The 14188-nt window shown below is 39.4% G+C and overlaps 1 protein-coding gene across 1 annotated transcript in view; it reads right to left on the minus strand.

Annotated features, from left to right (window-relative positions):
* Window positions 1-567: 567 nt before the first annotated feature.
* Window positions 568-14188, minus strand: part of Grpr (gastrin releasing peptide receptor) — a 35833-nt gene continuing 22212 nt past the window's right edge. Inside the window, exons 2-3 of the mRNA NM_008177.3 lie at window positions 3735-4086; window positions 568-1942 (exon numbers count right to left, since the gene is read on the minus strand). Coding sequence (NP_032203.1) covers window positions 1556-1942; window positions 3735-4086 — 739 coding nt within the window. The 3' untranslated portion in view covers window positions 568-1555. The remainder of the gene's footprint in view (window positions 1943-3734; window positions 4087-14188) is intronic.

The raw sequence follows: 14188 nt of genomic DNA on the forward strand, positions 1-14188 counted from the left end.
CAGAGAAAGCAGGAGTGGAGAAGTTTTGTTCCAACTGTAAGCACAGATCCTTATACTGCTTTGGTCCTAATGCCTAATGCTCCATGCCAGCCAATACTTCTCCACATCAGGCCACAGAAGGCTTTCTTATATGTGCTATGTCTTTGCTGTTGAGAGGCGGAGAGAGCTTGAACTAAAATTGCCTTAGGATTTAAGGGATACATACTAGGAGACACTTGTACAACTTGGATTTAGATTCAAGTGGGTCCTCATATTCAGTCTGTCACGATTGGCCCATATTTGAGTTCAGAAACAGTGAAAACAGGATTTCTCAAATAAGACAGTCCCAACTGTACTCCAGAGCCAGTTCTATGACTTTAGAAGAGATGGTGCTATTACTCCAGCCTTTTTTTCTGCATGTGGGCTATTTCACACACATTTTAAAGTGGAAACAAATATGTACCCTTTTTGGTGAGTTCAACAATTTAAGATTTCTGTGACTCTTTTTTTTTACACATGTTCAGACACAATGTCACATTAGTAAAATTATATTAATTTTCTTTGCACACTTTAGGGGAACTATACATTCAATATAAACATGATTTTATTTCTGCACAGAAAAAAATTATCTTTCTTGTATTGAAACTACTGCTTTACAAAGACAGTTAACCCTAAGCAAATACACTTGATTCAAAACATGTATATCAAGAATAAATGCCATCCTTTATACATTTGTAATAGTTAATACTTTAATAAAATGAGCATTTTTCCCACAAAAAAGATCTCTCTTCTATGGTAGAATGACACTATAATGACCAAAATTGGATTAACAAGAATCAGAATTTCTATGAAATGGGAAATCTGGGCATAAGCCATTGCTCCATAGCCATACATGGGTCTACATTTGGTTGCTTTTCGCCTTAACATTTTCTATTGAGTGTTTCTTCTGTGTCCTCAGCAACATCTCTGAAAAAGTCAATATTTAGCAGTTTGTTTTATATTACACTGGCTTCCAATGTTATAAATGGAGTCCATTCCTCACACATGGGACTCTTTTTTAGAGTTGGCTTTTCATTTTAGGAATGTAAATACAAGTTGTCCCTTGGTTTACATATTATAGATATTTCTGGAAAAAAAAGGAGCCAAGCCATGTTTTGCAAGCAACCAGCTTCTGTTTAAAGAAAATAACTCACAGAGCAGATAACCAATGCATGGTTTCTCGGCTCTCTCTCTCTCTTTTTTTTTTTTCATATAATTTCTAAGACTTAATTGACCATACTTGCCTAGTGGGGCTTGGTGCTTTGAATAATAATTTCCAATTTGTTCCTTGTTTTTTAAAGGAAGATTTCATCTCCATCAGAAGAAGCCCTCACAACTGAGATGGAAAATGAAGCCTGCAGGCTTACTTTGAGATACAATGGTGATTGGTGCATTTGGACATCTTTCCCATCCGTCTGTATCACTCATCCCCCTGAAGAGTCTTCAGAAGATATAGAGACAACAATCAATCTCAGGGCCCCTGGACATCTGTAGAACAATACCAGGAGTTCCTTTAGAGGCAAGGTTGAAGTTTAGTCTAGACATACCCCTCATGACAGATATTTCTGTTGATGAGGCTAAAGGTAGCCGAGGGGTTAGTGCTCTTGAAGGAGGTCATGCAGGTGGTACTTCTGCCTGTGCTGTGGGACCTGTTCATCAGGCCAGGCTGGCAGCAGAGAAGTTGAGTGTTGAACTGCTTCCTGAAGCTCTTGCTCAGCAGATAAAGAGCAAAGGGGTTCACACAGGAGTTGGTGAAGGCCAGGAGGCGGGCACAGATGCTGGTGACAAAGTGGAGCATGGAGGTGTCCACTTCAGAGTAGTGGTAGGAACGGTACAGGTAGATGACATGGTTGGGGAGCCAGCAGAAGGCAAAGAGGCCCACAAACACCAGTACTGTCTTGGCAAGCCGCTTCCGGGATTCGATCTGAGCAGGAAGAGAGGCAGAAAGGGAGGAAGTGTTAAAGGTATGAAGACAGAGATAGAGAAATGGGTGAGGGAGCAGGGCCATAGAAAGTATAATTGGAGATGATAATGAGGGGGGAGAGAGACAAAGATAGAGAGATAGACAGATACACAGACACACACATAGACACACACACACTGACACATACACTGACACACAGAGAGATGGGGGAAGGAAGAATAAAAGAATCAGAAACACACAGATTGACAAGGCAGGAAGCAGAAACCTGTGAGGCAAAATAGTTAGAACATACCACGGAGAACATATCTTTAAACAAAGTTGATTACATGCTTGAATGGACTGCACAATGAAATTCTAGTAAGTGCCCTCTTTTTCCTCCAGAGAGCATTGGGGCAGTTTATCAGCCATTCTTCTTCATGCCTTTTTTTGCTCTACAGTTAATTATTTCTTATCCCTTCTGATGCTCAAAACAGCAGCCAGCTTTATTTCTTCCTCATTGGCCAAGCTGAGATAAGTCTGTATTATTATTTTTTAATCTCTAGCTATTTCTGGGCGACACAGTGAGGAAGGTGATCATGCAAAGTGGAATGAACATCTCTTTTTGCACTTCACTCCCTTTGTGACTTCAGGGGGGACTTCTTTCTCATTAAATAATTTAGGGTACAGTTGCTATCTACTTACTAAAAGGCTTTTCAAATAGGCAGCCAATTGCATCGTCAACTGCCATTTCTACTTGCTAGGAAAAGAACTTTGAAAAGGGAGCCCTCTAAATGGAGTCAGCTATTCATTTCCATGGATTTGGACATCTTTTTGGTCTACAATTAAATATATCAAAGATCTACATGTAGGTTGCAGGGGATGGGGAGGGGCAAAAAGAACTGCCTGGGGTTGGAGAGATGGCTTGCAGAGGGCCTGAGTTCAGTTCCCAGCAACCACGTGGGTATAAGATTAGTCTCATGGAATTTGGTGCCCTCTTCTGACTTCTGTGGGCACCAGTCATGCTGGTGGTATACATAAAATTAAAATACATAAATCTTTTAAAAATTAAAAAAATACTAACAAGGAAAGAAAGCCAGGGCCCTTAGTTTCTACCCTTTGTCCCTCTAGGATAAAATTGCAGAGGTTTATGGAAGATAGAGGGAAGAGTAACATATTGGGGTATCCTCTATGTTGTGACACACCCTCATAATTTTCCAATAAAATTACAAAATAGAAGCTATTGCTGGTATAACAATGATAAGAGAATTAAGGCTTCAAGACAAGAAATCAAGTCTGGATTTGAGCCATCATTCTGTAAACCTTTCTCTTTTTTTCCATTGATACACATTCATCATACATAGAGATGAATTTCATGAAGACACTTGTTCAAGTATGTCATGTCCTTTGACCTTATAGCCCCTCTATACCTCTCTCCAGCATGAGACTCTCCTAACCACATTCTTTCTTTTCTTTCACCTAGTCTCATTTTTCTGCTCCCTCTGTTTATTTGTGTGCTAACTCTCTTCCTGGACAAACAATGTGTTTGGATTAAAAGAAGTGTCTATAGAAAGCATTGGAGTCTCTCAAACTATTTTCCTTTTCACAGCTCTGGGGAACTGAAGCAGGGCCTTGTGTATGCTAGGAAAGTGCCCTATCATGGAAGAAAACCTTAATGAAGAAGCATCATTCACTTCCTAGAATGTCAAAGTCGAGTGATGTGGTCACTTCTACACCATACTTATCACTAAGATTCAAAATTAATGCAAGGGTCTAAGTGCCTAAGGAGAAAAATGAATCCATAGAAAGCACCTACCTGCTTCTTGACATGTATATTGCCTTCCACGGGAAGATTGTAGGCACTCTGAATCAGATTTCGGGCAATGAAGTAGTAGTAGACAGAGATGATCGCCAGTGGGATAACGTAGAAAACCAGAAAGGAAGCCATGGAATGGATTTTAGGGTGTAGCTCATTGGAGTGTGGGTAGGGGGCACAACTAATGAAGGTTTGGTTGGTATCTTTCACATGGAAGGGGTGGAGGTCAGAAAACACAGCCTCTGGGATGGCCAACAACATAGAGACAATCCAGATCAAAGCAGCTTTGAGACAGATCTTCATCAGGGCATGGGATGCCTGGATATCCATTGGCCGTACAATGGCTTTGTACCTGGGGCAGCACAAAAGAAAATGATTCTCTGTAAGTTTAGACATCATTATGGATGATGGCAGAGCCAGGACCAGGGTGTGGCAAGTTAGGCTGCTGAGGTGCAAAATTTAAGGAGGTACTCACCCTTAAGTTCATGAAAGTGTTTACTCTGAGTTCTCATGACCCCCAAAGTGAGTGCCTTCTGAAATTTGGCACCTTGAACATGTATGTACCTTGGCTCGTTCTGGTTGCTCTATAATAGATGCCCTAAGAAGTAACATTCTGTTCTTTTTCTTTTCCCCTTTTGTCTCTCTCCTTTCTCTCTCTTTTTAGTTTAGAAGTTTAAATCATTTTATGTACATTTCCTCTATTTTCTTTGTTTAAATTATTATATAATGCAATTGATATCATTTTCTTTCTTCCCTTCCCTCCTTCCATATACCCCCTCTCATGCACACATGCTTGCAGGCATGCACATGCCCACACACACACATACACATACCCACACATTTAACTATATAAGAGAGTGTTCTCAGTCCATTTAGTGTTACTTGTATGCATAAAACTTGAGAGCAGACCACTTGGCACTGAATAACCAATTAGAAGAAGTCTTCCCTGGGGAAGTCTACCCTCCTCCCCAGCATTCCTTAGATGCTTGGACTTCTTTGTCTATGTGTGGGCTCTCATGAGATTTCCTCTTTAAAAATTATACATATTTATTTATTGTATATATTAAATTTCAAAATATGTATACATTATACAAAGGCTAGATTGGGTAATTAGCATTTGCATTATCTCACATAGTTATGTGGTTTTATTTCTGTGAAGCCAATTAAAAATGACTGCGTGAGGACCGTGATAGAGCTGTCTCTTGTGAGACTAGGCCGGGGCCTAGCAAACACAGAAGTGGATGCTCACAGTCAGCTATTGGATGGATCACAGGGCACCCAATGGAGGAGCTAGAGAAAGTACCCAAGGAGCTAAAGGGAACTGCAACCCTATAGGTGCAACAACATTATGAACTAACCAGTACCCCGGAGCTCTTGACTCTAGCTACATATGTATCAAAAGATGGCCTAGCCGGCCATCTCTGGAAAGAGAGGCCCATTGGTCAGGCAAACTTTATATGCCCCAGTACAGGGGAACACCAGGGCCAAAAAATGGGAATGGGTGGGTAGGGGAGTGGGGGGAGGGAGGGTGTGGGGGACTTTTGGGACAGCATTGGAAATGTAATTGAGGAAAATACATTAAAAAGTTACAAATTTAAAAAAAAAAAGAAAAAAATGACTGTGTGATTTCCAAGAATATGATACATTGTTAACAACTGCAGCCACTGTGCAGCACAATTCACCCTGTCTCTTGATTCTTGGAAAAACTGATGCTCCTTCCATTTTTCTTAATAAATTGTAGAAATGAAGAGCAAAGAAAAATTGCTACCTAAAGAGAGATATGAAGACAAGGAGCTTGGTTTTATTTTGTAAAATCTTCATTTTGAATATTCACATCCAGTTAGGAATCTGAAGTCACTGGATATTTTCAATATTTCTCTTCTTTCTTCCAAAGAATAGGAATGAATAGGCCATTGAGAATGCTTTAACCTGAAGGAGGCCAGTAATTAACAAACGAATCTTTGCTTCACTTTCTTACCCTTTTCCTTCTGTCCGACACCCCTACTGCTTTGTGAGGTACCTGGACCTCTACTGCCTTGAGTTAGTCTGGGAAACAGACACAGGCCTGAAGTCAAAGGTTCAAAGGTTTATTGGGGGTGGATACCTGAGCTAAACCAGCTGATGGACTATTTACTCAGGTACTAAAGAGTTTCTTTTTCTCTCAAACATTTATCCAGAAAATATAGTGAGTTAATGATTGATGATGAAAAGAAAAGGTTTTGCTGTCAAAGACATTATCAGAGCAGCTGTGCTTGAACTCTGGAAAAGATAAATAAACAGAGTAGACGGACTGGAAGAAAGAGAAGGAAGCAGAAGGAGCAGAAGCAGACGGTGTGGTCCTATGTCATGGAGGGTCCTTGTGGTCTGATCTGTGAGCTACTTTTGAACATCCAGTCTCATGTTATGATCAGGAATATTCTCCCATTGGCTTTTCTCTTGAATTACTTTGAATGGCTTTTGTTATTCATGACCAAAAGAGTCTTACATGAGACAGTCGACTACAGTGGCCATTTGGAGTTGTCGCCATTATTTCCAGGATTGCTTCCCATTGTCATTTTGACACCCTTAAAAAAATAAGCTGCCTCTTATAAATTGTACTCCAGAGATAGGTACCCAAATGCTTATGTCTCTATTGTACCTCTGTTTCCCTCTTTCTCTTCAGGCTCTATTTCACAATCTCCATACCTGTGGACCCAATCCTTCTGTATCCCAGCTTAAGTGGCATCTTGAAGATTTTGAAAGCAATCAATGCCTTAAACATTTCCATTCTTTCTCCCAATCTATCAAATTTTTTATCAGCTCTTATCATTTTAAAATAACTATGTACTGTCTTTAGATAATTACCTAAGATTGTGGTACTGAGGATTAACCCAAGACCTTACTCATGTAAGCTACATGAGCTCTGTATAAAGCCTTAGATTTTTTTTTTTTTACTTTTCATTTTGAGACAGTCCATGTAAATTTCCTAGGTTTGTCTTGAACTTTCTATGTAGCTCAGATAGGTTTTAAACTTTGCAACTCTCCTGCATCTGCCTTATGAGTAACTTGGATTGTAGGCTACACCACCCAGCCAGATTTGAATTTATTGTTTGCTAATTTTTTATTGGTATGACTTTTCTACTTGACTTTTTAAAAAATCAGTTTTCTGAGATCTGAAGATTCTGGTTTCTTCTCTTCATTTCTTTCTGTATCATGTAAAATGTCTCAAGTCCCCCTTTTACCCACGTTTAAGTAGGAGCTCAGCAAACACTTGCTATTGGTTGCCAAAATATATCTTGCAGGAGAGTCTCTTAGTCCTACATTTTCACAAGTGAGTGTATGAGTGCAACAGCCATCTCATATCCAGAAGTCAGCATTTCCCGAGACTCTTTACCATCATCTGGTTCCTACATTATTTTGACCTGTTCTGAGATGCCCCCTGAGACTTGGACATGGACGTTAACATAGATGACCCATTTAGAGATGAACATCCATCAGTTATTCTGAATACTTGTATCAGTTATGAATCTCTGCATGGAATGCAACCCACTGAAAAAAAGAAGTTTTTCTGACCAAGGCTGAGAGCAGCACTGATCTATGGATATAAGCATAAATCCAAAATTAATGATTTATTTATTTTTATTTTATGTGTAGCAGTGTTTTGTCTGCATGTACACCGAATGTGTGCCAACTACCCATGGAGCTGGATCAGGACCTGGAGTTACAGACAGTTGTAAGCTGACATATGAGTGCTGGAAAACAAGCCTGGTCCTCTGAAAGGGCACTGAAAGGGCACTCTTAGCTGCACAGCCATCTCTCCAGCCTCAACCATATTTAGAAGGCAGTTTGACCCATCTATTTAAAGCAGTAATACATTCTCTGGGGTTCATGATCTTCCCAATCATCAACTTTTGACCAGGTTCATAGTGCCAGGCATAAATCCTTTCTGTGGCTAAATCCTCAAACCCAGCGATAAAAGGGTTGGTTACCTCTGGGACAGTCATTCTGTTATTGCATAGCTGGGGGCATCTTGCCCACCAGGTTAATACTGTAGCACACAGGGTTCAATGCTGGGAAATTCTACTAATGACTTTGCCCCAACCCCACTCCACTCAAGTGACCTTCATTGTCTAGCACTAGAAAACCAGGCAGTATGGAGGAAAATTCAAGCTGAATTTCTCTATGTTCTGCAACCAAAGTATGTGGTCTCTTTAGCAGTATGTTCTTACCATCTACTTACAGTTGCAATGAATATTATCTTCTAAAATGTGCCAAAATATTGATTTGTCTTTCCCCACCACATTCAGATTCTGGTTAAGTGTTTTGGCCAAGAATACTGATCATACATGTAGCCAATATGATGACTCAGGACTATAATACCACCTAGTTAAGGGGCTGAGACAGGAGGATTGTAAATCAAAGGTTTAGTTTCATGAGTGCATTGGTGTAAAGATAAAATTAGATCATATTTTTCAAACTTTAAATACAATTAAAGCATTTTTCTGGACCTCTGAGAGTGTTTCTTCAGCATTGGATCATGTGCCTGCTCTGTTTAAACAAAAATTTCCCTTGCATTTGATATGTGGTGGGTTAACTTCCAGATTATCGATCAAAAAGGAAAAAAATTTCCCATTTGTAACTTGATTAGCACCTTGTGTGAACACCTTATCACTCCCAAACCTCTAACCCAATGGCTTTCTTGCTTTCACCTGAGTCAATGATTACAAATGGGCCTCATCTAGACATATTTCTGCTTTATTAGATGGCCTTTTATCTTTTGTTCATTAATTTAAACAGAAAGGCTGGAAAGATGGTTCATTCAAGCAATGATTTTTACAGAGAACCTGAGTTGGGTCTCATGTCTGATAGGTCATAATATCTGATAGCTTGTAAATTTGCAGCTCCAGGGACTCTTGACACTGTCTTCTGGTCTCTACAGTCTCTCCCATGCACATGTGGCACATAAACTTATGCACGGCACACACATACACATTTTATAAAATAAATAATAAAATGGTATAGATTTATGAATAGCTTTAAATTCAATGAATTATGTATCACCACTGCTCTAATTTTCTTGCTAAAATTGTCCTTGGAAGACTCTTCAATATGCTTTCTATGTTGATATACAAATCTCTCATACTTCAACATTTCCTTTCTGTCTGGCATCATAATGTATTTGAGGTTCATGTTACACATTTTTTTTACTTCAGATGTACAATTAACCATTTTCTCAAGAGCTTCTATGTTTTAAAGATGGTATAAATTTGTATGTTTTCTTACTGTACATGTATATTATAAAACAACTCAGGTGCATGCTCCTATTTTTCGGTACTGAGTAGTGTTCCCAACTAGCACAATAGGGAGTGCCTTTACTGTGTAGTTGAAGGTGAGTAGTTCCTTGTGTCATTTTTTTTATATAATGTGAATGAAAATCTTCTTTGCTACTTCTACAATAGGGAAGAAAGATTGACCTCAACCCTATGCTCCACTTTTCTTTGTCCATATCACTTCTACAAAACCTGGGATAGGGAAATAAGGTATACAATTGTATCAACTGTGCAAGTGTTCAGAATCTTCAGCCATGTGCTCCTAGTGCCTATAGCATGATTGGAAGGTATGCACTTCACGTGGTGGAGTTGTGTTTCACTAAAAGTTACTACTTTCTGAGTGGCAGCCTTGCCCATTCTTTAAAAATTCTTGAAAAAAGGACATGGGTACTTTCCCCCTTTGTGTACAGTTCTGCTTCAATTACTTTTTGCTCGGATGCTAGTTTCCTTAGGGACAGCAAGGCACATTGACAAGGTTCAGGTAAATATATTGGTAAGGGCATGATGTAGCAATAAAGTCATATTAAAAAGTCAGACTAAGGTTTAATTCTTCCTTCTCCTCCTCATTGCTCTTTTCATCTCCAATTACCCAACATTTCCTCCTATTTCCCCGATTCCTTCTCTAGTCTTCTCGAATTTGCTTCTTTGTGTCCTTTTCTTTTTTCTTCTACCCTTCCCTCCATCCATCCATGTCCCCAGGGTTTCTGCTTTGATCACAAGTCTATGTTACAAGTATATTAACTAGAGTATATTAACATGGGATGAAAAGGAACACTGGAGTGAGTAACCTGGAGAAAAAAAAGAAAAAGATGACTGTACTATATCACATACTCAAAACAGAACAGTTGGATCTCCTATAAGAACCACAAAACTGTTTGCTGAGAAATGGCTCAGAGGGGGGTGTGAAGAGGATCTGGGAGGAGTTGAGGGAAGGAAATGCATTACCAGAATATATCCTATGAACATACTTCTTAAAGATTCCACTGCCCTGTGCTCTGGGTTACAGTCATCTTACAAGTCAGTTATAACAGCCTCACATTTCTTCAAGGGGATGATAGGTGCTATTCTCAAGGGAAAATAAATCCAGGCTTTTGGAGTTTTGTCAAAGTTCACCTGTAGGATTCTCATTTAAATACATGCAATGTGTCAGTTATCTCAGAGACTAGTTTGTTCATTTTGTTTTCTTCTAGACCAATCTTCTCTGTAGAATGAGCATTTGGTTTATATTGGGAGTTTTAAAGGGTTGATATTTAACAATTCCTACTGACTACAGCAGGTTACTATAGACAAGCAAGGTCAGAACTATCTGAATAAAATAATGAAACAAAAGACAATTTGAATAAATGTCATGTCTTTCTGTGGACAAAGCTTTCCAAACTTGGACACAAGAGCCAATCAGTTTGTGTCTTTGACACATTAATTTTGTGAAGACCATCCTTCACCTATTCCAATGTTGACACCAGAAAAATGAAGCCCAGATGGTTTTAGATGTGGACAGAATTGTCTTGTGCCTTGTACTATCAGCAAAGTAAATTTATCCATCTATAGAAGAATGAGTCTTACAGTGTGTGTAATAATGAAGCCCCCCCTCAAAGATCAAGCCAGTCAAAATTGCAGAATGGTTGTTGGAGGAGATCATAAAGCCCCACTCCTAGCTGTGGCTATTGTATTGGTGACTGCTTGGAGAGCGGAGTCATTTTATTGAGAGTGTGGGAATTGGTAGGTTTCTCATTCTCTAGTAGAGAGTCATATGCTAATGAGGACATGGAAGTTGGGTTATTTTTTTTTAAAAAGAAAACAAGAGATGAAGTAGAAGGGAGATGTTTTGGGAAGGGCCCAAACAGAGTTAGGGGAAAAATCTGGGGATGGATAAAATCAAGATGCACCATATATATGTATAAAATTGCCAAATAACAAATTTGAAATATTGTTAAAATATCAATGTCCTTGTTACTAAAGAAATGGAGACTAAAGAAAATGGAGAGTTCTTCCTTGAAGGTGATGAAAGAGATATAAGACATGTAATGCATAAGTCTTTATTTGATCTATAGTTATTTTAAAAAGCTATAAAACTTTTAAAGGAAAATAAGTATTAGATGTTATTAAAATTATTTTTAATTTTGTTCAGTATGATGAGATTGAGTATATAGAAGATTGTCCTTGTTCTGAAGAAAAACAATGAAATTAGTAAGGATAAAAGTTCAAGATGTTTACTTTTAAAAGCTCAACAAAACAGAATACGGAAAACAAACATAAGTATCCATGCTCATATTCACACATACTACATGGTAAAAGCAAAATCAAGGAAATAGTTATTCTTGAATGTAATAGGATATTTTAAAATATATTTTTTTAAAAAATTGTCTAGCAGTACTGAAAAGGGGTAAAATAATGTGTGGTGGTTTGAATGAGGATAGCCCTATAGACTCTCATATTTGAATGCTTTTCTACAGTTGGTAGAACTGTTTGGGAAGGATTAGGAGGTGTGGCCTTTTAGAAGGAGGTATATCATTGCTGGGAGCAAGCTTTGGGGTTTCAAAAGGCCACACCATTCCCAATTACTTTTCTTTTCCTTCCTTCCTTCCTTCCTTCCTTCCTTCCTTCCTTCCTTCCTTCCTTCCTTCCTTCCTTCCTTCCTTCCTTCCTTCCTCTTTCTTTCTTTCTTTCTTTCTTTCTTTCTTTCTTTCTTTCTTTCTTTCTTTCTTTCTTTCCTGTGGTTATTATTTTAACACGTAAGCTCTCAGCTATTGTTTCAGCACCATGCCTGCCTGCCTGCCTGCCTGCCTGCCTGCCTGCTGTCATACTCCCTGACATTATGATCAAAGACTCATCCTCTGAAACTATAAACCTAGTAACACTTTCTTCTATAAGTTGCCTTGCCCATGATGTTTCTTCACAATAATAGAAAAGTACCTAAGACATAATGTTATATATTTTACTTTATGTCATTAAAGGAAAAAGCCTTTGCCATATGCACAACATTATTAAATTATAATTGAAACGTGATTGAATGTATCATATCTGCTCAGCACCTACACCAAGAGCAAGGAATAAGTCATATTGTTCTCTTGGGTTTGTGACTTTAATATCATGTACAACCTGTGAGGTTTTGTTGTGTGCTTTTTCTGTTTCATCAGGACTATTTTTAAGCCACTTGTTCATTTGGGGTGGCTAGTTTAATTAAAACTAGATTATATAGAATACACATCAGTTATATTGGCTGGATATGAGCTGAGATCAGGGAAGAGTACAGCTGCCATTGTAGATGAGGGCCCTGTTTCTGATGCCTGAAGGACATCTAGTAAGGGATACTGGGATAGAACAAACAGGGAATGAACCTGAGTTTGGACACTAATGTTTAATTCATCCTTCCATTTAAATAGAAGACAATATAAATAGATGGTTTGATACTTTCCTCCCTCATCTATCAGACAGCATTTAGTTCCCTCTCCAGGGCATCCATTGTCCCATATGAAAGTTTCCAGAAGATGTAGTTAAGGTTTTAGTGGACTTTCTAGGAGTCTTCAGCAGAAATCTTCCCATTTTGGGAAGAAGCAAGTTTTAAACCTAGGCTAAGGAACTGGGTCATGATCCATATTGTGAAATGTAATTGAAATTTTGATTTTCCGCGAAGAGACCAAATTGTGTTTGTGAGCAGAACCCTCCTGTACTGGCTGGTTTTGTGTGTCATCTTGACACAGCTGGAGTTATCACAGAGAAAGGAACTTCAGTTGAGGAAAAGCCTCCATGAGATCCAATTGTAAGGCATTTTCTCAATTAGTGATCAAGGGGGAAAGGCCCCTTATGGGTGGGACCATCTCTGGGCTGGTAGTCTTGGTTCTATAAAAGAGCAGGCTGAGCAAGCCAGGGGAAGCAAGCCAGTAAAGAGCATCCCTCCATGGCCTCTGTATCAGCTCCTGCTTCCTGACCTGCTTGAGTTCCAGTCCTGACTTCCTTGGTGATGAGCAGCAGTATGGAAGTGTAAGCTGAATAAACCCTTTCCTCCCCAACTTGCTTCTTGGTCATGATGTTTGTGCAGGAATAGAAACCCTGACTAAGACACCTCCTATACACTGTATAATCCTAAAGTTAAAGGCTGCAATTTCTCCATCATGTCCTCTCACAGTACACACCTAGTATATCCTAAGGAGCATAGCTGGCTTTGGGGATGGGGATGCTTATTATTTGCTCCATAGAACAGTGGAAATCAGTGTGTTCACTGTATGCTATGGCAAGAAGGCTGTTTCCCAGCAAAGGATTTTTAAATTTCTCCATTATTTGGGAGCAAGTGCTTTAGGTAGCCATATCTCTACATATTTACTTTCTGCTTTAAAGTCTTACTTTGCATCCACCGTGTGGGAATATTTTAAAAAATGTATATCTATATTTGTGTGAATACCTGTATATATGTTCATCTGTGTATATACCGAGTGGAGGCCAGAGACACATGTCCATGTCTCCCACAGTAGCTTTCCACCTTATCTTTTTTTGAGACAGAATCTCTCACTAAATCTGGAACTTACTAATTGGGCTAGACTGGATGACTAGAAAGCCAGGGGGATTCTGTCTCTGCTTCCCTAAGTGTTGGAATTACAGATATACGAACCCATGCTCAGGGTCTTGGATGTGGGTGATGAAGATCTGACTCAGCCTGAGGCATCTCCTCAGCATCCATAAATATCTTTGTGTGTGTGTGTGTGTGTGTGTGTGTGTGTGTGTGTAGATTTCTGGGGAATAATTAGATGGACTCAATAAGGAATCACCAGCGTCATAATAGTTGCTTACTATGGATCGCGCTGTGATTGATTGGGCTATACTTTGTCCACACAGCAATCCTGGAGGGCAGGCACCAATATTACTGTTCTTTAACAGACGAGTAAACTGAAGCTCGGCAACTCATCCAGGTCTAACAATGTTAAACATTAGCAAAGTTTGAGAGTTTGAGCCTATTCAAGATGACTCCTAAGGATATCACCAGGCCAGATAGCTTCCTAATCTGATGGTCCTGTGGTTGACCATGAAACCTGGGATTCCTGATCTCTCCCTCCCTCCCTCCCTCCCTCTCCCTCCCTCCCTCTCTCCCTCTCCCTCCCTCCCTCTCTCCCTCTCCCTCCCTCCCTCTCCCTCCCTCCCTCTCTCCATCTC

Source organism: Mus musculus, chromosome X (assembly GCF_000001635.26).
Source record: "Mus musculus strain C57BL/6J chromosome X, GRCm38.p6 C57BL/6J".
NCBI lineage: Eukaryota > Metazoa > Chordata > Mammalia > Rodentia > Muridae > Mus > Mus musculus.